This window comes from Lepidothrix coronata, unplaced genomic scaffold (assembly GCF_001604755.1).
Source record: "Lepidothrix coronata isolate B3197 unplaced genomic scaffold, Lepidothrix_coronata-1.0 Scaffold87, whole genome shotgun sequence".
Lineage (NCBI taxonomy): Eukaryota > Metazoa > Chordata > Aves > Passeriformes > Pipridae > Lepidothrix > Lepidothrix coronata.
In genome coordinates, this window is record NW_016690267.1 from 1198290 (window position 1) to 1224035 (window position 25746).

The 25746-nt window shown below is 40.4% G+C and overlaps 1 protein-coding gene across 3 annotated transcripts in view; it reads right to left on the bottom strand.

Annotated features, from left to right (window-relative positions):
- The window catches only part of CDH13 (cadherin 13), a 449115-nt gene that overhangs the window by 21875 nt on the left and 401494 nt on the right, over positions 1–25746 (bottom strand). For all 3 annotated transcript variants that reach the window (XM_017820998.1, XM_017821000.1, XM_017820997.1), the window contains one exon: positions 10226–10368. In XM_017820998.1, the coding sequence (XP_017676487.1) occupies positions 10226–10368 (143 nt within the window). The remainder of the gene's footprint in view (positions 1–10225; positions 10369–25746) is intronic.

Here is a 25746-nt window from a genome sequence, read left to right on the forward strand (position 1 = left end):
GGGCCACATTTAGTTATGTCAGCAGAAGTGAAACCTGTCAACAAGCAACCCAGGGATGGTTTATTTACCCAGAGCCATCCTGTGTCAGCAGCAGAATTTCCAGCTTTCTCCAATTATCTGCCAGCTCCAGGGGTGAGGGTGCTGTTTGCTCACCGTGGTACCACTACAAGGCTCAGTGCCAAGGCTGTGACTGACAAACCAGCCGTGGCACCAGGAGTGTTTGGGAGGCAGAGTGTGCCCTTGGGAGCCGGGCTGAGAGCAGCCCCTCATTTCCCAGGGTCACAGAGGAGCCGACAGGAGCTAACAACTTTCAGTCACTACAGACGTGCTGTGGCTGGGCCAGTTACCCACTGCTTTCAGCCTAAAGCTCAACAGCTACTTTCAGATCCCTTTGCCACCCCATTTTAATCACCTCAAAGTTTTCTAAATTCACATTACATCCTTCACTGCACTTCACAATGTCTCATTTGAAACGCTGCACTCGTGGACCGTTTGTTATCCTCGTTTTTCCGGTTTGGTACCCAGGAACTGTGATCTCTGCACTTCCCTTGGTTACAAACTCTTCACAGGTAGAATGGATTCAAGAGGTTGCACTTAACCTGTAAAGCACCAGAGTGATGTGTCACAGTTTCTAGTTGAGCCCTGGAAGAGGTTTCACTTTAGCATAATTACTCTGCCCACAGCAGCCCAATAAACTGCAGAGTTATTGCTGTGCTGGGAGTGCATCCTAAGGGAGAAGTAAATACCCTGTGGTCTGGATCTGATAAACTGCTAACTGAGCAGAATGCAATTAGTCCTTTCAATAACAAATGTTACTAATGGTGACACTTCATCTGTTTCATTCTCACATAAATGCATCACAAAGGCTGAATGTTCATAGTTCTCCAGCTTTGCCCTCCCTTCTCATCTGCACTTTGTCATCAGAAGGGTTAGGGTTGAGCTCTTTTTAATGAAAAAGAAACTATTTTTCACTTTTTATTGGACTAATTGAATTTGCAGAAAGACTCCAACGCATTTTTTGTTCTTGATATATTATTAAGTAAAGTCACACGGCAGAATGGATGAAAAGACAGTCGAGTATTTGAAATATGATCATAAAAGCCAGCCTTTCATGCACTTAATTAAACTGCTGTCTTTAATTTTGAATGCATTATTTCCACACTGGACTGATAATGTCTTATGCACTGCCCTTCTTATCTTTCTCTGAAGTCAGTAATATTAAAATCTGCCTTTTGAAATTAAGAAGCCAACAGCATTGTGGATGTCCTGTTATTTTGTCACACGCAGATACGGCCGCGTTTTCCCTGCCATGGAAATGTCTCACTCTTTGTAAGGGCCAAAGGCAAGTGTTGCACGCAAACAGAGAGAAAGGAAATTGCTTTTGTTCATTTGAATGACTTATTCTTTGGTTGGTTTATTCATGATGATTTGAACAAAATCTTTCGGTGATTTATGAAGACCTCCAAAAGGAAAATAAGCAAAAGTCAAGGTCATAAACTGAAGCTTGTTATCGCACATGTCACAAAAATATAACAAAAAGTGAATCAAGGAAAAATGGTCACACCCTATCCATTGGGAATGTAGGACGTTCACAAATTTGACAGTATTATGCTGTAGAAATAATTCAAAAATCCCATGATCTCCAGACAGCTTTGGTTTTGAAATGAAAGATATCCACAGCATATTTTAATTCCAAAGTAAAACTTCTTTTAATTTGTATTTTAAAACCTTGCAGCTGAAAGCAGAATTAGTGTGTAAACCCAGACATAAAGGGCTCTGTCCAACAACCCTTGGGAGCAGCTTTTCCAAAGAGCTCTGCTCCCACTTCTGTCACTGAACAGAATTGTCCTTCCCTCCTGAGGCCGAACACTTTAAACCTTTAGGTGTCTTTAGAGCCATTTGGGACAGAGAGGATCCCAAACTCCTGCTAATGCTCCCACAAGTGGCATATCTGGGAATATACTATGGCAAACAGAGGAATGGAACAGCATTACTGATGTGTGTAAAAGCTGCTGAAACAGAGGCTGAAGGATGAATAATTTCATCCTGAAACAAAGTGAAAGCCTGGCATTGAATCCTGTTTTTAATAATCTAAGGCAAGGCTGGGAACCCTAACTTGGAAGATCTCACTTGCATTTCAGCCTCACTGAAGGTCACTTGTAGCTACATTTAGTGAAAAAAAAATACTTTCAAAAGAAATATTATAGAATCAGATACTTTGCATACTTCTTCATGGTTGAATTTTAATGAAAAGCTCTGCAGAATCCTATTTGAATTATTACTGTAAAGTCTTAAATTATAAGCCCTCTTTGGAATTAACCAGGTGTGGTTTTTCATATTTTTTTCTTTTAAAATTGGGTCTTTAAAATATTTTCCTTTTAATATTTAATGGATATTATAAACTAAACAAATTGGGTATGATAAGAACATTCATCCCAGTAAACAAAATTTCATTTAATTTGTGGAAAACAACAGGAAATCCTCAAGAAGCATTTTCCTTTCTAGTTTGATTTTTTTTTTTCAACTTTTGCTACCAAACTTGACTTGATCTAAAATGGAACAACTTGCCCAAGGGACAATAAGGATTATCAACCACAAAAAAAGTACATTTCCACATGCTGTGTGAAAATGGACTTTAAATGAATCAGATGAAAGTCAGTTTACATGTAAATAACATAAATTATTTAGTGGCACAGCTAAGGAACAAAGCACTGATAATCACCTACCAAGAAAAATGTCAGGCACACAAGTCAAAAAGTGTTAAAGCTGGGAGGCACTGAGCCTGTGTGTTTTCACTTCTATTTAGGAAGTTCACCTGACAGTATTGAAAGTTAAACACAGAAAACCTCATCTATTTACAGATCTAAAGGTTTCCATCACAGGCATCAAAGCAAAGGAATATTCATGTAAACGCCTTTACTAACAAAATGTAATTAGGAACAAATATGAAAAAAAAAGAATTTAATTTGAACTATTATACTTTCTGGTTTGATTTATGTTTGAGAACATCAGAAATGTTGGATTCTGGCAAGAGTCACCAAATTTCCAAAGGGGACAAGTCAACCATTCTAGAGAATCCAGCTGCTACACAGATTTAAGCCACAGCACTGCTGGGAGCCAGAACAGTTTTTGGGAAGAATGGAGGACGAACCATCCTCTTTCACATGCTCATTATGAACAGTAAAAAGACTTCTGTACTCATTTCTTCTTATTAAATTAGGCTTCCAGCACCATCAAATTAATATATGTTATCTATGCCCTTCCATGCTATGATGCAAAAATTACAAGGCCATTTAATTCTTAGGGCCATCAATAGGGTATCCATTGCCACGTGGATTCCCTCTCAAGCTGAAAGAGTGGATATTTATTTATTCTAAATTTTAGCAGAATATTTATGGTTTACCATTTGGCAGCAGTTGTTAATCCACTTGCACTATCCCTTATGTGACCCAGAAAGTTCAATTCCAACGTTTTTTTCACCGCTCCTACAGTTTTTTTGTCTGGGTAACAAAGTTACACAGACACAAAATGAGTGAGAAATAATAGTAAAAACCATTTTTCTTCATATTTAGGCAGGAAAAACTAGCCTTTGAGAATTTGGGTTGGCTAATTTCTGGCACAGTTACCTTTTCCCTGAACCATCATGCATGAAGCCTTATCTCTCAAGAATTCTGTAAACTGCAGCTGAGTCACAGTCACACTGGAAGTCAGCTTGGAATTTCCTTCATTTTGCTCCCATGTAACCTACAGTAAAGTGTAGGACTGCCTAGGAGATCTCCTTGGGTGTGGATTTGTCACCAATTTCTCTATTTTCAGCTTTACAGTTGCCTGAAGGAGGAGGTTAAAGAAAGAAAAGAGCGTTGCAGAAGTCCCCACGTGGCTTGGAGGGAGCTGTGCAGCCAGGCTGTGCTGGACATGGTTAGGCCAGGAAATATGTTCTGTTCTCTCTCTGAAATGGGATCCCAGCATCACTGAGGGTGGAAAAGAGCTCTGGGATCATCAAGTCAAACCTGTGACCGATTCCCACCTTGTCACCCAGCCCAGAGCACTCAGTGCCAGGTCAGGTGGTTCCTTGGACACCTCCAGGGATGGGGACTCCACCACCTCCCTGGGCAGCATGTCTGACCACCCTTTCCATGAAGAAATTCCTCCTGATGTCCAACCTGAACCTCCTCTGGCACAGCTCGAGGCCACATCTTCTTGTCCTGTCACTACTTGCCTGGGAGAAAAGCCAAACTCCCACCTGGCTAAAACATCCCATCGGGGAGTTGTAAAGGCAAATAAGGTCCCCCCTGAGCCTCCTTTTCTCCAGGCTGAGCCCTCCCATCTCCCTCAGCTGCTCCTCTATGACTTACATACCTCAAACCTGGACTGTGAGAAAAAGAGCTTCATGCTTTCTAATGAAAACCTAAACACAAATTTCTGTCTCGTCCCTCATGTCGGTTTTTTTTCCCACCTCCATATGCTGTTTTTCTACTCAGAAAATGTGTGCATGCTCGGTGATTTGGCAGCAGGTCCCCTCTCTGCAGGCAGCAATCCCACTCAGACAGGCAGATTCCATTACTTTTCGTGTTCAAGCTGAACTCTATTAATGGTTCAGCCAAAGCAAATGGAACCAGTAGAGTGGGAAGACACCAAGATTTGGGTTTGCTGCTCAGAAAACTGCTCTCATCAATGCCATATGCTGACATTTTCATCCCCAATTTCCCAGGAGTTGAAATTTCCTGTGCATTTTCTCTATGTATTGGCATATAGATATTTTTTTACGGAATGCATAAAATAAATAGCCTTTAAAAGTTACAATCCTTCATTCATTCCCTCAGATAATATATGCAGATCCTATTTTTGAGTAATTACATTTCCAAAGAGCACAGCTCTTTCAGCATATCAAATTGCTACTGACATATGCCATCCGTCTTAAGTACTGTTTTCAACATTCTAATTTCTTTTTCTAATCATGAGTCCGTGATGACAAATTAAAACAATATTTTGTGTGCAATTCATATTTTACTGAAATTTCAAACGGCAAGAAAAGGATGAGTCTTCAATTTATTTTCTCTTCTCAATTAATACAGCAATTAAGATAAGGGGTCTAAAACTGGCTTAATTGGGTTGCCATGGTAACTAATTGCCTGATTTCTTCAAAAATAGCATGTTTTAGGTGGAATCCATCTATGGTAATTTAATTATGTACATCATGAAGCGAGAAGACAGGTTAGATACATGTAAGGAAAAGTTTTAATTGCAAATTGCTACACATCTCTTTGTTATTCCATGTTTTTCTAGATGTTGTGTGTTACTATTCATCAGGCAGAGAACAGAATGATAATTTTTTTTCTTTTTAATGAGTAGTAGCATCAAGACTTGCACATTAAATGAGATTTGGAATTGCTTGGGTGTAGTTCAGCTGGTCTTTGGAAACAAGGGAAAATATGAACACTAGACCCTGATTCAGTACTTCTTTATTTTGCTCAGGAAAACTGAAATAATGCTCCTCATCCTGCCAATTCACACACGTGCAACTGCCAGTCATAGAAGCAACATCCAAGCTGCTTTTTGTTTTTAACTGGCAAGTGAAGCTCTCAAGGCAAACACTGAAACCACACCTATGGAATCACATCTCTTTCTAGTCCTCAGGCTCTCTTAACCTTTCCCTTACTCAAACACACACACGAACAGGGCTGTTTCCTCCAGCTCAGCCCTCCTGTGGGACATCCTGCCCTGGCTGTGATGTCACATGCCAGGGATGGTGACATCATGTAAGGAAAAACCCACTTCCAGAGAAGAAAACAGTTGTTTTCCCCCACGCAGTACTGCTGTGAGAAACAGGGCTTACTGGGGATTTCATGGGTTTGAAGCTACATCAACTGAAAATTCAAACCCTGACCATCTTTAGCATCTGGAAGAGCTGGCACATTTTTTACGACATTTATTCTCTATGTTTCATATAGCAGAAGTGCTTATATTCCTAATTTTTGTCTCAAGAGCTCCCCGATGATGAGAACATCAGGAAAGAAGGTGCCACCCTCACTCTGGATGAGAGGATCTGTCTCCGTGGGAGAATATTTCTCCCTGGCTTTGGAGAGGTGGTAGCCCACCAGGGTGGCATGAGAAAAGTGAAGCTGATAACTGCATTTAACCCAACCAGCAAGATTAGTGTGTCATCACTTGTCACCAGATGACAGACTTGAACAGCACAGGTGTTTTTTCTGTGTACCAGGCAAAGAAAGGTAACCAAAGATTTTCTTCTAAAGAGACAGAAAAAGCTACACAATGGGGATATTAACTGGGGCATCCTGCCCTTCTACAAAAGGAATGATTATTGCATAAATAAGCTGAATCTGGGGATATTTTGTTATTCATGCCTTTTAAAGAAAAGGGAGAAACTGATTTTAGCTTTTTAAGATTTCATATATTTCCCAGGTATTTTTTAGCTTCACCTCCAGATGTGTTTTATTCCTTCCTTCCTTCTTCTAACTTGTGACTCAAACTCTCAGAATACAGAGGGATAAAGACCTTTCCTGTAGGCTTTTTATCATGACTGACCTTAGGAGGAAAACCTGCAGATATTCTGCTTTATGATAGTCATCCAAAGTGCTCCGGTGAACAACAGGATGTGTAGGATGACACCACCACATGGTCATGCAGCAGATCTGGAAGGTTTGCTCATGCAGATTTCTCCAACTCAAATGCTTTCTTGTCTGTATTTCACATAGATGTGTTTTACAGATATACTCCCAATAATTGCCCCGTGTGCTTGTGACACTGCATTGGGGTCAGCGATTAGTGCTAAATTCAGGGAATAAAATGATCACTTTTGCTAATTGAATGAAACCTCTGCTGTTTCCCAAGTTTGCACAAACCTGACTTTGTCCCATTATCAGCTCATTCTCAGATTAAACACAGTTCATGACACTTTAATGTGTTAACTCTGCTTCATGATATTTCCTACCAGTGTTTAATTTCTTCTTTAATAGACCAGAGACTCTGTGTCCACACAGGTCTTTAATAAAAAGTTTTTAAATTCTAAAGGCACTACCTTGACCTTTTACTGAAATCAAATGTACAGAGAAAATTAGGATACTCATTGTAGAAGTCCTTTTTAAAAGTGCAATTCACTCCCATAAATGGTCAAAATTTATTCTCTATAAAATTAACACTATTTCCATCAAATTTGGTCTTACACGTTGTTTCAAGTGTGTTTGGGAAGGTGCAGGAACCATTTAGATCAGAAATAATATAATTCATACTTAACTACCTTTACCTGCATTTAATTTGATAATGCTGAGAAATAATATCATAAAGGTCAAAAAGAATCTCATAAAGAACAAAATTATTTCCTCCAGTGGAACGACTCCATTTTCTGTGACCCACTCATGGTTACTGTGCTACTGGTAAAGAACAGTTTTGTGATTTACCAAAAAGAGAGAAAGATATGATGGATTTATATAAAGAACTACCAAGCATGAAGCTCCTGGTTTTACCTCTGACAGAAATCTCTAACATTTTACAAATAAAAAAGATGTCCTGACATTTGTTCCCTGCACTGAAGTGCAATAACAAGGAGCCAGTGCTGCTGGGACTGATGACAGATTCTCTACTGACATCAGCAAAAGGGGATGAATAAAGTGTCATTGGGAGGTTTGTTTCCAGCTATCTCCACTCCTCACCCAAGATAGCACATGAATGGAAGGTCATTTTAAAAAGAGGTGATCATGGAATAGGATGGCACAACAGTATCATTTGTATAACTCTCTCTCTCTCTCTATATATATATGTATATGTGTATATATATGTTTGTACATAAACTCGATATGCTATGAACCCAAAATAATAATGATATGTTTATTTACTGGTTTAGCATATGTTGAAGGTCACTTAGCAATGTCTAAGGTTTGAGGCTTTATTTGATTTTAGATTTATTCCCTATAAATACTGTTACAGATCAGCACACACTCACAGTGTCTGCTCTGCTTGGAGCTGCCTGGGTACGAATTCCCACTGCTGGACTGTGCCATGGGCATCACCTGAGCTCTCTGTATTCCCCAGGGAAGAAAAGGAAAGCCTGTGGCATCTCAGGCTTCAGATTTGACTTAGAGATAAGATGAGAGGCCAAAGGAAAGAGTAGCCTCCATTGAATGCTTTTGAAGAAAGCATGTCTTCTTAACTAGGTGTTTTTGTCCTCTCCTCCTTTTTCACCCCAAGTCTTTTAATCCAAGCAAATGACCTGCTCTCTTGGAAATGTCTCTAAATTTTCCCTTTATTGCTCTCTTTCATTTGGCAATTCTTAATCCTGCCTTTGGCTGCCCTCTCAGTCCAAAGTCCTCACCATATTCACTGGCATTAGACAGGCTCCACTTATTAACCTGAAGAAAGGGATTTGCACTCTGTGGACAATGCTTTAAAGAGAGCACATGCAGCCATCTCATTTTTTTCCCTTTTTAAGTTAACATAATCTTCTTTTAAAGTTCTGGAAGAGTTCTGTATTCATTTCATATCGTCCTATACAATTTGGCTTCTCATCTAAGGTAATATTTCTTTTCAAGATGGACATTAGCTCTGACGGGTAAGGAAATGAAATGGGTTTCATAGCTTTGCCTGGAAATAAGTTGGGGGGAACACTCTCTAGGGATACTGTCTGTCCCAGCTGCACCTGCAGGGGACAAGGCAGGGAGCCTGCCTCTGAGCTTAATGTTTGGTGATTAATCCAGAGGTGATGCAAACCACAAGGTGAATATCAGCTATTTAAATTGTGCTGTTTATTCCCACTTCCACGTGTGGCTGGGCTACACACAGTGAAGGAGTGCAATGCTTGGGAATGATCATTATTAACACCTTGGCATGACAGTACTAAATGCACACACGTGGTTTCTAATTACTTCATTCAAAGAAGTCAATAATGTTGGAGTGGATGAACTGCACTAACGGAGCTGTGCAATCACAAATAAATACAGTTACAGCTGATGGAATGGAGTGTTGACTCAATGCCTCAAGTGAAGAGGATTTCTTTTCTCTCTTGCCCTGCTGTTCAGCTCACAGACACCTCTTTCCCTTTCTCCCATTTTTCCAGAACGGAAAAAATTCTGGGAATTAAGAGGGGTCACCTACCAGTGAGGTTCTGGGCTCAGAACAGATGAGCAACACGTGTTACTACCCTAAGCACAGCAGAAAGGTCTTCCCCCAAATCCTCCTCATTCAGGCTGGTTTCCACAGACAAAAACATTCAGCCTCTTGTTCCATCTACTCTCTTTGATGATATCTCACTCCACCTTTAAAACATGACTTTGTCCTTTTGGCAACCCCTCAGTAACATTATCCCAGATTTTTACTTTCATTGTGAGATGACATTTCCCAGATTTTTAAGATGCATTTAAAAAAAAAATAATTCCTATCCAATAGCAAACAAATGACAGAAATATGTTCAGTGCTACATTTTTCCATGGAAATTTCCTAAGGAAAATATGTATATCAATATATAAGTAAATCATCATCTCAGCAGATTTTTTTTTTCTGTTATACTTAAGGCAATATTTTCTTTCTCCTGTCAGGCCCTGCAAGTGTTCCCTGAGTCATGTGGTTACAAAAATGTAGAATTGCTCTCCTAAAAAGAACATTTGACAATTCATCACCAGGGCTAAACCGGCTGCAGCTGTGAAAAAGCCTTAGCATATTAGCTGTTATATTACAGGCAAATCTTTTATTTATTTTGTGCCTTTAGGTCTGGAGATTTGGAATGTTCAAGGTTTTCTCTTTCTCTCTACTCCAAAGTCGCTTGCTGAATTTTTCCTAGACAGCTTAATTTTGATTCTATTTGACAGAAGGAACTTCAACATACACAATATGCAAAAATTGTTGCATTTTAACAAGGGGTTTTACTTATGTTTTTATTGTCACTATCATTGTATTGAATAGAATAGAACCCAGCATATCAGGGATGAGCTGTTATTGGTATTTAGGTGCCTCAGGCTTACTGACTGTTCAAATATTGTGAAGAAATTAACTCTGATAAAGATGACTTATTACTTTCCTAGAATGTTCCCAGACTATTTATACCTAGAATTATGATCTCAGTGCAGTAATAAACCCGTGAGGTGTAAACTTAAAGCTGCTGAAGTAAACGCTTAAGTTCACATGTGCACCTTCCAGATCAGAAAGTTTCAAGCAGGGGGGGAAAATTATTAGTGATAACAATATATTCATAATCTTATGCATGCTGGTTACTCACCACTGTCTATTGCCAGGAAGAGGGCAGTGTACACATTGTCCTGCACGTAGGGAGACTCCCGATCCAGGACAGCCGTGGTGCCGATGGTGCCGTTGGTAGGGTTGATTTCCAGCCAGCCTGCTGGGTCCTTGTAAACTGAATACCTAAATCAAAGTACAGCAGCTGTTAACAAATTATAGATCTGAGCATAAAACAATCACATTACTACAAGGGAATATGTCTTTGCACTCACTGGCTTTTGTGGGTGGATCTCTTAATAATTCAGAAGTAGAATATAAACCTTGTGCTTTCCCTTAGGGATAGTTCTTTATTGCTAAACTTAGCTGACAGAAGGAGAAGCTGTAGACAATTCCTTTGGAAATATATTTGTCCCAAAGAGTAGTAGAGAAATCAATATTTAAAACATTATATTGGACCAGTGCTATACAGCCAGAGTACCTGAACACTTGCAATGGGCCTCTGCATCAACACTGGTATCTACAGACTTCAGAATCCCATCACAGTCATCCTTTTTCCAACTCAAAATTCTGATTCGACTAGAAATTGTATTTTTAATTTACTTTTTTGAGTGTTTTTCTTTTTTTTTTTCTTACAACTAGTTAGACATGTACTAAATTGTAGGGTGTGGTAGCGAAAAGAGAATTGGACAATGAATTCTTCAGGTCTAACAGGAGGTGGTTACACCCAGACCCTGTTTGCACACATTTGTTCTGCAGTCTGGGATCTGTAGTTTCCTTCTGATGATTAAATTCAATCACATGAATGTGGCCTAAATCAGGATTTGGAAATGCTGTCTCCAAGATCCCCCAGTAAGAAATTCCCTGTTGTGCTTTTTTCCATTAATCAGCACAAATATTCAGACCCTGAAACTGGAAATGTTTTGGGACATTGTGGAGTTTACACACTAAGAACTTCCCTACTTGACTGAAGCAATAAGTGCAAGAATGTTCATGATTAGGGCTTAATTCTATACTCAGTTAAATATATGAAGTAATATAACAACACAGAGCTGAATTCACTGGTACCAATTCCCTCTTCAATTACATGTGTTAATATTTTAAACCACAACTCCAATCATATAATCAATACTTAGGATAATAACCTGTTTATCTTTTTTGTAGTGAATTGTTATAGGTCATAAACAGCCATACAATCTTCTATAGACATTTTAAATTACCAGTAATTGACATGGAACCTGTTATTACTTAATGAGTCTGTGCCCAGGCAGTGCCTCATAATGGCATTCACCTGAAAGGTGAATGTGTGATAATCCTGCCAAAAAAAAGATGTATCAGTGCAACCATGGAGGAATAAACAAAAATAACAGATTGTTAGGGGGTAAAAAAAAAAAAAAAGTAAGTAAAATGAAATAAAATGGCAGCTGCCAGAAGAGGAAAGAATAAATTGCAAGCCAACAAAGACAAACATGATCTCACTAAATGTGTGTGTCAGAGGTTTGCTTTGGTGCTGTGCCCTCTGGACAGAGGAAAAATAAGTTGCTAGATCCCTGGAGCAGAGTGTTGGGATGTCCACTATCACAGGTAAGGAAGTGCTGACAGACAGCCCTGCCCACAGCTCTGCTGTTCTTTACCAAGGCTTTGCTTCAGGCTTCAAAAATACAACTTCCCCAGGGCTGCTGAGCCTGCCTGACTTTGCCGTGGTAAACAGGGGCAGCCAGAGCCAGGATCAAAGCTTCAATATACACAGCCAGGAAAAAATTCCACATTTTTACGAGCTGTTTTTATGTTAAAATAAGTTAAAGGACAAAATTGGAAGCCAGGGCCTTTTGGAATTTATGAGAAAAAGAGACAAATACGAAAAAGTGTTGACTTATGCTCCCACAAAAGTCACTCAGAGTTTCACCACTGCTTTCCCCAGGAGCGGAAATGATTCCTTAGGGAATATGTGGAAAAGAAGCAAAGGAAAACGCTAGTGCATAGTGAGATATTCCATCAACCCAACATGTCCTTCCACTTAATAGCCATTTAAACATTAATCAATACCCCAGCTTTATCTGCAGTAAAAATGAGTGCCTGGAATAGCAACAATGCAGATCATTATTTCATTTCGCTTCTTTGTTTCTTCTTTTATAGTTGTTTTTATAACGTTGCAACAAAGGTATGCACAAAAATATGAAACAAGGGCAGCCTAAACAATTCCTAGTCTATTGTAAACCAGCAAATTCTCAATTAACCCTGAAACAATTTCAGAAGATTCAACACTTCCAATGTAATGAGAATGTAAAATGGATTGTATTATCTTCCCTGATTGCTCTACAAAGCACTGTTGGCTGTGCAAATAAAAAACTGAATTGTATAACCTGTGATTTGGCACAGGATATCGTAAAAGTAGTACTTTGTCTTTCCCACCACATTTTTTACTTATTGTAGGAGCATATTGCAGTACAGTTAAGATGATTGTTCTTTGTTCCATTTTTTGAGGGCTCTGCCAGCGAAAGGTTTAGAATAGACCCATTACAGAAAAACACTGTAAAAATAGAAGTATAGAATACAAAGATTCACTTCCCACTTTTGACTTTAGTGGGATCTGTTGATTGCACAGCACTTTTGAAAATCAGACCATTTTTTTTAGTGGTTAAACATGAACTTACCTGCCTGCGTGTACCTGCTCAGTTGTCTCAATCCTAAGCACTCTGATACATCTGTAGGGATGTGTGCAAACTATGTTCTCTGGTGTGCCAATTACTGTTTATTTTTTTCTTATTCTACATTGCAATAGTGAAATTTAGGGCTGCTTGTGGACTTTATATCATCGTGGTTTTGTTGGTTTTTGTTTTGTTTTTTTTTTTTAAATTTTAAACCATGCCAACAGCTTACTGTTCCCAAGGACTTTTATGACAACAGGGTAGGGGCAAGAGGGTGTGACATATTTTGACTGTGACCTCCTTGCACTGGGTTATTGTCCTTGCAATATGTTTAAGCCAGATATTGTAAAGAAAACAGCACAATTCCCTCAGACTGGAACTCATCTCCGGCAATGTTTAAATATACACCTTAAACAAAGACCCACAAAGAGATGCAGAGAGGTTGTAGATGCAAAACAAGAGAACATAAACCAAACTATGCACTTGGTCTCTTTGGTGCAGGACTAAAATGAAGCAGTAAATACATGGAAATAATTTAAAATTTATAAATAGCCTCTCCCCCCTCCTGTGACAGAGGAAGATAATTCAGAGAACAGCTCCTGGGGCTGCTCACAGACGTGCAGGGCTTGATTAGCAAAAAGACCATTACACATAACAGACATGGACACAGAAACCCAACCAGAGCCACAGCCCTGCAGCAGCCACAGAAAGGATTTCCCAGCCAACAGTGCAATAGCTCAGGGTGTCCCAGGCCAGCAGCCAGGCACAGTCAGATGCTGCTCTTGGCAAGGCCTTCCAGAGCTTGGGAATTGCCAGACTTTTCCCGTGTTGAGTCAAGGGGTCTTGGCTCTTATGCTTTGACAGAATGAGAAGGAAGGCAAAACGAAGCAGTGCCAAATCTGTGTTGAATGACACATCTGAGCCAGTCTGGTGTGCAGCACTGACCAGAGGTAAGGGCAGCGAGTCTGTCAGGCTTTGTCAGCATTGGGGGGTTCATCCTGGTGCATTTGGAGAGCGCTGGAGCCATGGCCTGCAGGGACTGTTCCATCAGAACCCACAACAGAGGGGAAGTCCTGCAGTGGCACTGGCCCCATGAAATATCTGTCTGACTCTCTAGTTAGGCTTTGTCACCACGGCAGACTGTAGGCAGCATGGTGACACTGTGGTGGACTAGTGAGCACGGCTGGTCTGGCTGAGCTGGGACTCAGATGTTGGACTTTTGAGTCCCAGCTCTGTCACAATGGAATTAGGGAAGTCTTTAATCCATACTACATCCTCACCTCATCTTTAAAACAGTGAGGATGTATTTCTGCCTTGAAAAGCTGTTAGAAGGATAAAATCTGTAAATCATTGCAAAAGGCCTAGAACACATAGCAATGAGGGACATCAAAAGTACCGAGATAGACAGAATCGAAAAGAATATTTGAATGGCTTTCTAAAGACGCAGCAAGATATTTACTGGCATTTTCTATCTAAATTTTCATATCTAAATTGCCTATCTCCTGAATTCTTTTTAAACTATGTTTAAAATAGAGTTAAACCAAGATGAGTAAAAATTTCCTGTTCTCTGTGATACACACATTTATATGTGTGTGTTTACTTTGTGGTCTTGGGCAAAGCTGAGAGTGTCAACATACCATGGCAGGGAGTTGGAACAAGGTGATTTTTAAAATCTCTTCCACCCCAAACCATCCTATGATTCTATGATAAGACTTTGATAGCAACCATTTTCATAGCATTTCAATCTGGCAAGAGTCAGTATCAGAAATATAACAAAGCTTTTCCATACACTAGATATCCAATTCACACTTGCTCCTTTCAGGGATCCTGGTCCCATTGACATAAATTTAAACTACCAGTTGACCAGAGTCAATATTTCACCTAAGTATAGCTCCATGTTTGTATTTGGAATGAAAAACCTTCACATTATCCACATTATGAATCCTTGCTCCTTCTGGCACTGGAACATATAATGGCAGCACATGAAATTTTTTTATGAGCTCTTCATGAGTTATTCAGGTAAAATGATAGTGGAGAAGGTAACTTTGTATGTCTGTGCCTGTGATCTCAGCATGAGAACACCCTTTTGTCTCTGAATGAAGAAATCTCTAAATACAGACATTCTGTAACCTTTAAATCAAGCCATTATGAGTTTTATCTCATTACATCAAGTGCAGCTGCAAAACCAAGAATGACTACCTCTGGAAAAAGCTTCACAGGTATCTGGGAGAGACCAGTGCAGCAGTTACAGCATAAATATACACACTGGGTAAGTATTGGTGGCTCTCCAAGGCAAGAAAACTTCCCAAAATATAAGTGCAACACTAAAAAATCCGGGTTAAAACTGCATTGTGCTTTATGCAGGGATGACATAACGTAGAGCTTTAGAGATCAACCTGCTTCCCATCGAGCTCCCTCTTCTCCACTGCGCTCTCGTTACCTTTTGCCTGCACTAATTACGGCAGCATATGGCACCGGGAGGAGCAGAGAGGGAACCTTATTGCAGCACAGCAATTCTCCAGCTGAAACACACTCCACACTCATTAATGATGACACACAGCAATTCTTCTGCTATTTGGCTACATGATAACAAAGGTATTCCTGCTCCCAAGCTGCTCTGGGGAGAGGAGTTTGCTTTCCATATATGTATATTCCCAGCCTTGCACAGCTGGGTCTCTGATTGCCATCCCATGTGGAATGAAAACAATAATAGCAATTCTCTAATGTATATTACAGCTAATGTTCTGTAACTATACTGACATTTGATTTCGTAAAGATGTTTTTATGCAACTTCCAAGACTGTTTTTTAGTTTTAAAATATTTGTGGCACTAAAGCCATTGGAAGAATGCTGGAGCAGTTGGAGTTTTTCACTTTCCAAGGCCAGGTTGGATGGGTCCCTGAGCATCCTGGTCTAGTGGGTGGCATCCCTGCCCATGGCAGGGGATTGGAATGAGATGGTCTTTAATGGCTCTTCCAACCCAAACCATTCTATGATTCACTTTTTTTTCAGATGTTGCAAAACAATGTGGATTAATAAAATGTATTAATTTGGAGGTGCAAGAGAATATACAGGTTCACATTCCATTTTATACCCAGATATACAGCTACTGCCTAAAAACTTCTGCAGCCCCTAAACACAATGTTGTACAGGTCAGCAACATATCATCCATGATTCTTGTGTTTTGTGTGACAAAACATGTCTTAAACACAGAAGGGAGGCATTGTTGGAAGTAACTGAACTCAACACATTACCAAAACACTTTGGCCATGACATAAAGAAGTTGCCAGTAGGCCTCACATTTACCTTATTACAACAGCTTAAACTACACCCTCAGGAAGCAGTTATTTTCATACCTCCTTTCAGTGCTTCTTCCTCATGTACTTTCCTGTTTGGACACCCAAATACACTTTTATTTCTTTATGACCCTTGAAAAACTCTACAGTTTCTCCTGAGATCCACATGACAGGGTGTCTTCACCCCTTTCCGTGTGAGGGGAACTCGCTGTTCCATTTGGAAACGCCTTGATCCAAGCCGGGTGTGAGCACCAGGCTGTCCCACACCTCTCCCAGCAGTCAGCAATAGTCTGTAGCTCAGCAAAGTGTCAATGCTGGCATCGCTCTGCCCTAATCTGTGCCTTCTTTTGCATTTCCTTTGCAATGAGTGCCTGCAGTTAGTGCGTTGTCAGCACTAGAAAATCTCTATGATGGGCACAAATCATGACAATATCAGCATAACTCCGTTGGTGCTCAGAGTGTTGTGTTATGGAGGTATAACTGAGTAATAATTTAAAGCTAAGACTTTTTTGCTGATTTCTTCGCAATTCTGAAGAAATAACTCTGCCTGAAATGTGTGTCAACAGGTAAATATGTGCGTGTCAGGAGGGAGGGGCAAAACCTGACGGGTGCTGGGTTTCATATCTACACAAATACAGATCCCTGTGGAATAATGGCAAGGGGTTTGTCATCCAATGTGTAGGACACCCATAAAATGATACAGCAACACATGCCCTACTCAGCATGAGTAGGTTCTTTAGCTGCAGCATTTTTCTTATCACCTCTATGATGTGAATCACAGGGAAACAAATCCTGCATTAAGCACAGTGTTATCAACAGCAGCCTGTTGCTGGCACTGCCAAGTTAAAGCTAACCCTGATATCTGCCCCTCATGCTGCAGACACTGCCTAAGAAAGCATTTCCACTGCAGGTGAGGACTGAAAGGGTTTCATAGCACAGGGAGAACAGAAGCACAAGTGCTTCATCACAGAGTATTATTGAGACAATAATAAGAATTCCGTCATCTCAAAAACTCCAGGCCAGGTTATACGGGTTAGAGGAGAAGTGATAAAGGGGGCAGTACTGACAGCCCACTAAATGGCTTTTCCAGATCTTTTCCTGTCAGTTGTCTACATGGACATGTGGGTTCCTGATCCTCAAGGCTTTCAGAAACTGCCTTCTGTGTGTCTACCTTTGTGATTCCGCAGAATCATGGAGCGATTGGGATTGGAAGGAACCGCTGGAGATCATCACTGACTGTTTTCAAGACCTGTTGTGAATCATAAACCTCACTGTGTCTGGCCTAAACCTTGACATAAACATATCCTGGTAAACGTTAAACATGCCATATGAACACAGAGTTAAGACAATCTTCAAAAGATGTGATTAAAAAGTCAGAAAGGAAAATAAAATCTAAACTGTCATCTGTTGGCACTTTCCAGTCCCCATATTTAACTTGCACACTACATCTGGAAAGCTAAGCTGGTTAGCCCTCTGTACCATTAAATATATGAACATATAAAATGGATGGATTTGAATTTGGATTGAAATGCTGGTACTAAAAGTGTGACTATATCCTACGTGTGCAACAGGCTGTGAAATACCTCCTGCAGTGCCCTCCTGCAGAGATTTAGACATGCTAAAATTACTTGGGCTAGATTATTTAAAAGAAAAACCCTAAAAATATAAAACCCCCCAGATTTAACTGAAATATATACTATTATTAATCAGAATAAATATATCATTAACAAAATCTAAAACTCAAAATAAATCACATTTTCTGGCAACACTATTGAGAAAGGTGTTAGGTCAGATGCATTTTTAAACTTACTGGAGATTGAGGATTTATGCAAGAGCCATTTTTCAGCTTCGTGGAACAGATTTATGGGCTTGCAGACCGTCTGTATTTTCACAGGCTGGAAATGTCAACTTAAGAGTAACAATTTAAAAAAATAAATTAAACCCCCCATCAACGTTGTGCCACAAGTCGCTCTGTGCATTTTTGGCCACAGAAAATTCATGTTCCTCTGATAACCTGGACACACTCCAGGGTGAATCCATTAGCTCTGCACCAGTGCCTGGCTCAGCTCTGCAGGCAGGGCACGACAGGCTCTGTAGGAACTCCCTGCAGCCGCTTCTCCCTGGGCGACCCCAAAGTGCCTCCCCAAAGTTTCCAGGAGTTTCTGTACAGACCTGAGCCTGCACGTGCTTTATGCTGATCCTATCTGAGAAGGCATCACAATTCCCTGGCTCAGTGCCAGTCTGGCCCATGGAATGGTGCAATAATCCTCTCCAAAGCACGGACACATCCTTAGGGTGTGCAAGGGGTTGGATTGCTCCAAAACACGGCAGGGCTGCACGAGGCTGATACCTTGCTTTTTAAGGTTTGAGGTTTACACACATTCAGATTTTGGTCAGATATTTGTTGCTAATATCAGTTTTCCATTGATTCAATCGGTGTTTTTAATAGTAAAAAAAAAAAACCTCCAAAGCACTACAGAAATGTGTATTTTCGGGAAACCAGAGCAGGAATGCTGTGGTACGTCAGGGCTGAGCACACCACTGAAGATCAGTAGCTTTTACTAAAACTGTATAAACACAGAATGTTCTCTGGAAAAAGCTTCCATTTGAGCTGCCTTCTTTCAGGTGCCCTGTCAGTTTATGGCTAAGAAATAGATATTTATAGCGAGAAAAGGAGTCTACCCTTTGCTTTGGAAGACAACTTGGCTCTTACAGCCTTTCCACTGGCATCTGTCTCAGGTCAATAAGTCACAGGAAAGTCTGCTGAAAGTGTAATACAGATTTTTCAGAAATACTTCAGCTGTTAGTCGATTTTTTTAAAAACTGCTTTTTAAACTGAAAGTATACGTTTTTGATAGGACATATTTAAAAAGGTAGACAAAACAATAAAATGGGAACTCAACACTTCTTGGTCTATACCAACATGCCATGACACTTAGAAACATTCTAACATTCTATTTCCAGTTTACAACAGTAAATTTCTATTTAAAATTATAATTTAAAAAAAATCATTGAGAAAGGATAAAATTAAACACCTCTTTCCCTAAAAGTATATTTTCTATGGGCAACAAGTCTTGGCAGGAATTGTTTTGCTTTAAACAAACAAACAAAAATAACAAAAAGCTTTCTTACTTCAGTTACTTCTGCAGTTAACTGGGTTAACTGGAAGTATCCAAGGCCAGGTTGGACAGGGCTTGGAGCAACCTGGTCTAGTAGAAGGTGTCCCTGCCCATGGCAGGAGGTGGAACAAGATGAGCTTTAAGGTCCCTTCCAACCCAAACCATTCACTGGTTTTATGATATTTATAACAATATCAATACATATTCAATTTGGGCTATAAATATATAATATATATGTTTTATATGGCAGATCACTACAGACCCAATGTTGCCTCCTGCTGCTCCCCCAGTCAGGGGGAGCAGTGGAAATTGGGGTTATAAATGTCACTGTTGGTGACACCAGACTGGGGTGGGGAAGGGCTGCCGGGCTCAGACACCACTGACCAAGCATTTTTCAGGCTGGAGGTCTGATCTCCCAAACTTTAGCCCTGGAAGTGGTTCCCATGCCCCGAGGGAACAGTTTGCAGGTTGTGACCACACTACAGTCTGTGTTTGCTTCTGTTTCCATCTGCAGGGCACTTCTACAGCTCTGCACCTCATCTCACCCTCTGAGCTGAAAGATTCCTCAGCTCAGCTTTGTTTTGCTTGTCACATCAGGGACTTAGCAGGCTGGCTTTCATGGCAATGCTCTATCTACAGTGATATGATCAAAACAGAATGAAAAATTAGAGGAAATTCAGTTTTTAGTCCCCTGCCAGTGAGACATGTCAGATGAGAAAATGGTTGACTAATTAGTCATTTGTGTGGAGAAGTAATGGGAGTAAGCCCCTTGGTAAACATGAAGAAAGTAACAAGAGAGTCATTGCAACTGGAATAATAAAATAAACCCAGACCCAAAACCTACAGCAATTAATCAAATGAAGATAATAAAGTTGCAGCAATGAGGCAGTTAAATAAAATGTTCTGAAAAGGAAAATATTTTTTGTTATTATTGTACAGTCTTTCAAACATTTCTCTATACTGAAATCTAATTTTCTTGTTTTCTTCCCTTCAGGGCAAAAATATCCTAGAAGTTGAGGTGTAACAACAACAACAAAAAAATCCACAAACTCATTTATGTATGTTTTAATCAGAAGTGATTAGGGCTATGGTTAAATGAACCCAGAGGCTATAACTATCTGAATTATTCCTAAAGCTAGGGAATAATACACCATATCTGGGACTAACACGCTGCTATAATCAGGTTGTTACTGTTAGAATAATTGTCAACACATGCAAATCAGTAAAAGTTTTCTCATTGTAACAATTGTGCCTCAAAAGCTAATCAACGTTAGATGAGCTGGAGGTTCTTTTATAAACTACCCAGAAAAGGTTTTTTGGCAGTAAAACTCCATCAAAAGTTTCTGCACATGCCGGTTCTCTGTGCCTGTGCTTCCAGCAAAGGCAGCTGCTCCCACTGCAAATCCCTTCTCTGCTTCCCCTGTTCTATCAGGGGTCCTGGGAGCTCTTGAAAAGCAGGAAAGTTTTTATAAGAGCCCAGCAGATTCACTGCTGAAATGTCACTGTTGAACCCAGCCATGAAACTGCACATTTCTGCAGATTCCGGGAGTTATTTTTTACCCAGGGATGGGCAGGGAAGAGGTGGGAAGTGGCTCCCCACTGGGAGGCATTAGTCTGTCTGGATGGATACAGCTCCCCTTGGACTGGAGCAACTGGCCAGGCCCAGCACGGGGTTACTTCTGCCAGCTTCCATAAAAACTCACTTTTGCCCTGGCTAATTTTAAAGTCACAAAGAAAACCCCCTTGCCCGGAGGCACCCCCCGGAAGGCCAGGGGAGCTACAGGCAGGCTCCAGCACGGGTTTGCATCCAGAGCCCGTGGCATCCAAACATACTCCCAAGTTCCAGCCCTGGACATTATTAACTCTGGGACCTGTCTCTGAAGGAAGGAAGGGGATTCACGTTTCTGCAAATTGATTTCCAAGAGGGAAGGGGAAGGGTGTGAATGTGCTGACTAATCATTTTAGCACAGTTTATGTCCAGTCTAAAGCCTTTGTGACACCGATGCCTCAAAGCAGAGGTTACATTGCAGGCACCCCTGGGCACTGCTTCAGCTGCTTCTTGCACACTCCCTTGCCTCTTTTCTTGCCTTTTCTCATCAAAACTTTTCAAAGAATTACAGTCCAGGATAAATCTGGAAGATGCTGGGACTAGGTTATCCCACAGATGGGGAATAATGCCTCATCCCTCTGAAAATAATTAATACTAAAGTCTAGAAGTATCACAGGCCATTCTCCCTGTTGCCAGAGGAGCAAGCAATACATGTCACCACAAGACAGGACAGACCCAGTGATATCCACCATGTGACACTTTTATCACTCCTCAGTAACAAAACTTTAATTGCAAAGACCACATACTTCAAACAAAGTTACTTGAGGCCTGGGTTCTTATTCCATGAGATTTTTTTTTTCAAGAAAACGAACAAATAAAAAGGACTCCCCTGATTATATTGGGTATGTCAGCCCCCCAAAAAATGTGTAAAAGATATTATTGTGGTGAACCAGCATAAGTATTTTGCTTTTTCTTAGCTTAGCAACAAAAGACAAAGAAAAAATGAGGTAGCATAAGAAAGGATGAAATTTAACACACGATAAATTGACTGTGCAAGAAGTAGCAATTCAGAAAGAAAATCTGTGAAGAAGCTGATCCTGCCAGAAAAGCAATCAAAGTAGTTTCCTGTGCTGACAGAGCTGGGCCATTCCAAGCTGGCTGAACTCGCACAGGGCTCATTTGTGGGATTCAGCTATTTCCAAGGCAGGGCTGTAACACAGAGATGATGGGAGAGCAATAATGTTCTGCTGACTTAGAAAAGCCTCTGAGTTTCCTGGTACGTTGCAGTGAGAGCCTGGCAGGAAAAACAGCCCCAGTCCTGCTCCTTCCCTCCCCTTTCCCTGCCAAACACTCAACACTGTCCCCCAGCTCTGTTTAAACTTGGATGGGACAGCCAGTATAAAATAGCTGCTGGTGCAGGTTTCCCTGCAGACACTCATTTTGGTGAGATATTGGTTGCTAATCCTCTGATTATAAATGTGTTTTCATGTAGTTGACAGGCATAATCTTGAGTGGCAAAGATCCCCGCTGGAATCCAGACTTCACTGAAGTAACGGGGAAACACTGATCCTGTGACTTGAGCTGAACCTGATCCAGGCAAAACCTGGCTTAAATCTTGGGTTTTTCTCACATTATAGCACTGCCTGAGCCATTATTGGAGTCTTTGCTGAGTGTGGAGCTGAACCCCCGAAGGATATTTCTTGTTCACAGCGACTGAACTAATCCCTGACATCTCTTAGAGAGGGTTTGTTCAGCAGGGAGAGCTGTGTGACCCCTCAGCAGCATCACCCTCAGCCTCTCCTGCCTCCTGCAGAGCCACGTACTGCTCCTGCTGCCACAGCCTGGGGATCTCATGAGCCCCCAGACCCCGTTACACAGCGAGCACACACACTCACACATTCCCACTAACTCTGCTCCTGTGGGCAGGAAGGTTTCACTGGTACATCTCCCCTATCCACCAGGACATCCATACCAGCTCTAAACCAACAGGATGCCACTACATCTCTTCCCTGACCCCCACTGGGACCCTGAGGGAGGCAGCTCGACAGAAGCAGAGCAATGTGCTGGAAATTCAAGTTGCTCCTTGTATAGAGAGTCAAAGAATTGTTAAGGATGGAAAAGATGTTTAGGATCATCAAGTCCAGCCATTAACCCAGCACTGCCAAGCCCACCACTAACCCCTGTCCCCAAATGCCACATCTACACATCTTTGGAACACTTCCAGGGATGGTGAATCCACCACTGCCCTGTTCCAATGCTGGAAAAGACAATGGAAAGAGGAGATGGGGAATGAAAGGCTTATCCAGGCTCAAGCCCTTCATGTGGTCTTGGTGAATGTCACCTCTAGGGAGGAGTTATGTGGAGCTCCAAATCCAGTCAAACTGTTTTAGAATGAAAAAAGAATCAAATCAGAATGACTTTGGTCACAGTTGGATGCCTACCAATGAGTTAGTTAGGAGTTATTTAACTCCTTGTTCCTTATTTAATCCACTAAGCAACTATTATGAAAGCTGAATTCTCTAAAACAAAATATGTCATTCTGCTATTAATATTGTAAAAATTAAGGTGTTTTTCCTTTTAGTTCTCTTGTTTAGCTTTGTTTAAAAAAACTGTATTCATAATAGGAAAATAGACTGTCCTGATGCTTTTGTATCGTTATGTAGCTCAGAGGAATTAATACCCACCGAGTGAAAATACTTTCCAACCTTGCAGCATTCAATAACAAAAAGAAGGAAAGGGTAGGTGAGAAATTTAGTGGCATCTTTGATAATGTGAGTATATAAGATTCAAGAAAAAATTACACTACCACTTGATAATATGAAGAAAACGGTGAATTTATTCCTGGCTAAAAATAACGCAAATTAAGTTTTTGTTTTTTTTTTTTTCATCTGATTTTAAATACTCTCTGTTCTTCATGGGTGCAGTTCTTACAGAAGGAACTTGATTAATTCTGTTTTATTCTTTTTGTAATAATTGGGAATCACCTATCTGAGTTTGATTTGATTACACTGAACTATACAAAAAACATGCAGCCACTTTCTATCCTGCATTTGGAGCAATGTGTGATATCATGTCACATCTTTTCCCTTATTTTTGGGCAGTGTCTTTTGTTTGCCTAACTCACTGTCTGTAACGACCATGACAAATGAACAAGGCAGTGTGATTTACCTTTTCTAACGTCAATGAATCAGATTCTCAGGCACTCAGGGTGTCCAAATGCACTTTAAAATGCAAAGATGTCCCTCTTACTCTCATGTTTTCAAGGCTGTGTATAACCATATCTTAGCTGTTTTATTTGTCATGCCATCAAGTGCAGACTGTTACATTTGTTACAGGTTGCTGGGCTGAATCTCCCCCCCTCTGTCCCTCTCTGCCTGTAGGAATCATCTAATGCCTGAGGGATGACAGAGAACAAAATACTGCTTTTCACTTGTTGAACAAGAACATTGGAAGTCAGATTCTACACTCTGTCATATTCACTCGGGATATTCATTGTAACATCCCTTGTCTAACCGATGTTACTGCAAAACAAATTTGTCCTTGCACGTGTAAATAGAAACAGAGAATGCTGAACAAAATTAAATCCTGCCAGATATTCTGAAAGGCACGTCACAAGACACGGCAGGGTTGAGAAAATGGCCCCTTCATATATATTTTAACATATTAAAAAACATGTGTTTTCCAAGGAAATAAAATTTTAAAGCTTATTGTTGACAGGAATATTCTCCTTTGCTTGCTAAGAGGTGAGTTCACACTGAAGAAGCCTCAGTAATATCCCTTTTCAGGTTAGAAAGCATCTTTTTTGCTGCATGTCCTGTGTGCATCTGAATGCTGGCTCTGATGTACAGCCTACAACAAATCTTCTCTGCACAGCACAGTTTTTATCTCGTGTTCATCATCGTAACAGCCAAGCCCCTTCCAGACACACATTAAGCAACATGACAAATGTGTGTCATTTAAGAAATCTGCTGGTCAATGATGGAAAATGTGAACAGGTTAGAGGGGAAAGCTCCACATAAGTACTCATTTATGACACAAAAAGAGCTTTCATTAGATGTTATGGGATTAAGCACTGAAAGGACTGGAAATGGAAGATTTACAGTTGTTTGTTTAACCTTAATTTACCACACTGACAGTTGCTGATAAACTTTCTCTGCAGGCCTTGCCTGACTGCAGTGTGGGACCAATGAGGTAAATACTTTACCAAAAGTGTTCCACTATTTGGTCATATATAGTTTTATTTTCTGCTTGATATCTGTTGCATTCAATGCACAAAAGATATAGTGCTCTGTGAGTAGAAGGTATTGAATCCTCTCCTATGCTTTTATTAGCTATTATGTCTTAGTTACTTCGTGCTGTTTAACCCTGGATTGGATGCCTGAGAGTTAAACTCCTCATATATTTTTCCTGTGTCATTTGGGATCTGAGTGTTTTCCCAGGCACCTTCAGTGAAGGTCCAGAGCATCACTGTGGGATGAATGTTAATGTTTTGATTTGACAGACAAAAAATGGAAACCTCAAGAACTGCAAAACTAAAAGAATCTGCTAATTTTTTCCTGAAATGTCAGAAGCTGTACTGAAAAATCTCACTCAACTGCTTAAAGAAGAAGGGCTACAGTTATACAAGAATTAAAGCTATTAGGAACTTTTTCTTCTTTTATTTTTTTTCCTTGCACTAAAAACCCAAACTCTGTAACAATTTCCATGAGTCAAACTAACTCAACTACCTTGACATGGAGATACGGAAAACTGTTGTTTTCTTTCTCTGCTAATAACTCAGAAAACTCCAGGGCCAGAAGCAGTGTTTGAGTGCTCCATTTTGAAGCTGCACACCTTGTTCACTACTAATAAAATTTCTTGGTTTAGCCCTGCAGCATTATCAGATAAACTCTGGGGCTGCATTTTTTTTTCATGTATAAAATGCTTCCAACGAGCCAGGGCTGAATCTCCAGA